The sequence below is a fragment of the Sinocyclocheilus anshuiensis genome, unplaced genomic scaffold, assembly GCF_001515605.1.
Source record: "Sinocyclocheilus anshuiensis isolate Anshui unplaced genomic scaffold, SAMN03320099.WGS_v1.1 scaffold355, whole genome shotgun sequence".
Taxonomy (NCBI): Eukaryota; Metazoa; Chordata; class Actinopteri; order Cypriniformes; family Cyprinidae; genus Sinocyclocheilus; species Sinocyclocheilus anshuiensis.
Window position 1 is genome coordinate 1305833 of NW_015549571.1, and position 1699 is coordinate 1307531.

Consider the following 1699-nt stretch of genomic DNA (forward strand, 5'->3'; position numbering starts at 1 on the left):
ACCAGAAGGACAAAAGCCTAATTGTCTATCTGGGATGTGATGGCACTAGACACACCTGTGCTAACTTACAATACTGGTAGCACATGCTACAGTGCAAAACGTTTTCATTAGAACATACTAGAAACATGTAGTGTTCCAGCATGCTCTTTCATGTATTCCCAGTCTCTTTCGTTACTCTTCTGTCCTGATCGACACGGGCGGACAGATGAAGCTAAGATGCTGTTTGGGGTCTGCAGAAGCAGGTGCACTCGTGAAAGGTGCGAGAGGGAGTCTGGCGAGCGCATGCACAGCACAAGCGTTAGAAGCTGCGGAAGGTGGTCATGTCCTTGGGTTCTTTGCTGGGGACACCCCAGTCATCCGCTTCATGGATGGTGCTATAATGCTTCCAGGCGGATTTGTTGTAAACGGGAAGCCTCTCGATGGACTCAGTGGACAAAGCCTCCAGGGATTAAAATACATTATTATAAATGGAATCCAGAAATGAGAAATAAAATAAATCGAGCATTATTTCAGTAAATCATTTCGGATCAATTTCGATAATAATTATTCATATTATTATTATAATAGTTTTACTGCTGTCAAACGATTAATCGCGAATAATCGCATCCGAAATAAAAGTTTTTGTTTACATAATATATGTGTATACTGTGTATATTTATTATGTATATATAAATTCAAATACATGCACGTATATATTTAAGAAAAATGTTGTTTATCTATTAAATACATTTATATAAAATATAATAATATGAATATATACATGTATAAACATAAATATTTTCAAAATATATACTGTAAGTGTGTGTATTTATATATACATAATAAATATACACAGTACACATACATATATAATGTAAACAACAACTTATTTTGGATGTGATTAATCGCGATTAATCGTTTGGCAGCACTAAATAGTTTAATAACTAGTAGAGCTGCACGATTAATCGTTAAAAGATCGCGATCTCAATTCAGACAACCACACGATCTCATTTCTAAATGACAACGATTCTCCCGTGTCTATTAAACCTTTGACAAAGTCTTACCGGATCATTCAAATCTGCGTTCGCACTCCCGCTGACACACAGAGAGCAGTTACCATGTTTGGTTAAGAAACAGCTTCACAAACAGTCTTTTCGACTACACAGTATTATTTCTGTCGTACAGTCATTCATATTATCCCAGAAATACTGGGATGAAAGTTTATAATTCAGATATAAACATTGATGTCTATGGTAGCGCGACCAAAATAGAGCAAATCCGCGTTTGAAAGTAAATGCCACATAACGTTTGTATCGATTGCATTGTTTCGCCACTAGGTGGTGGCGAAAAGTGACTTAAAAATGTGTTAAAAAACGCTGATTCATCCAGTAGGTTTATGAGTGAGTCGTTGAATCATTGATTCAAACAACTTTTTCATACTTTTAATATTAAATTGGTGTATTAAATATATTATATTTTAAATACATATACATTACCAGTCAAAAGTTTTTGAACCATACGATTTTTAATGTTTTTTTCACCAAGCCTGCATTTATTTAATCCAAAGTACAGCAAAATATTTTTACTATTTAAAATAACTTTCTATTTGAATATATTTTCAAGTGTAATTTATTCCTGTGATTTCAAAGCAACATTTATCTGAAATAGAAATCTTTTGTAACATTATAAATGTATTTATCATCTCTTTTGATAAATTTAA

At 33.5% G+C, this 1699-nt stretch overlaps 1 protein-coding gene across 1 annotated transcript in view; it reads right to left on the reverse strand.

The window, feature by feature from the left end:
• Positions 1–229: 229 nt before the first annotated feature.
• The window catches only part of LOC107657352 (pyruvate dehydrogenase (acetyl-transferring) kinase isozyme 1, mitochondrial), a 21627-nt gene continuing 20157 nt past the window's right edge, over positions 230–1699 (reverse strand). Inside the window, 1 exon segment of the mRNA XM_016445395.1 lies at positions 230–439. Within this exon segment, the coding sequence (XP_016300881.1) occupies positions 299–439 (141 nt within the window). The 3' untranslated portion in view covers positions 230–298.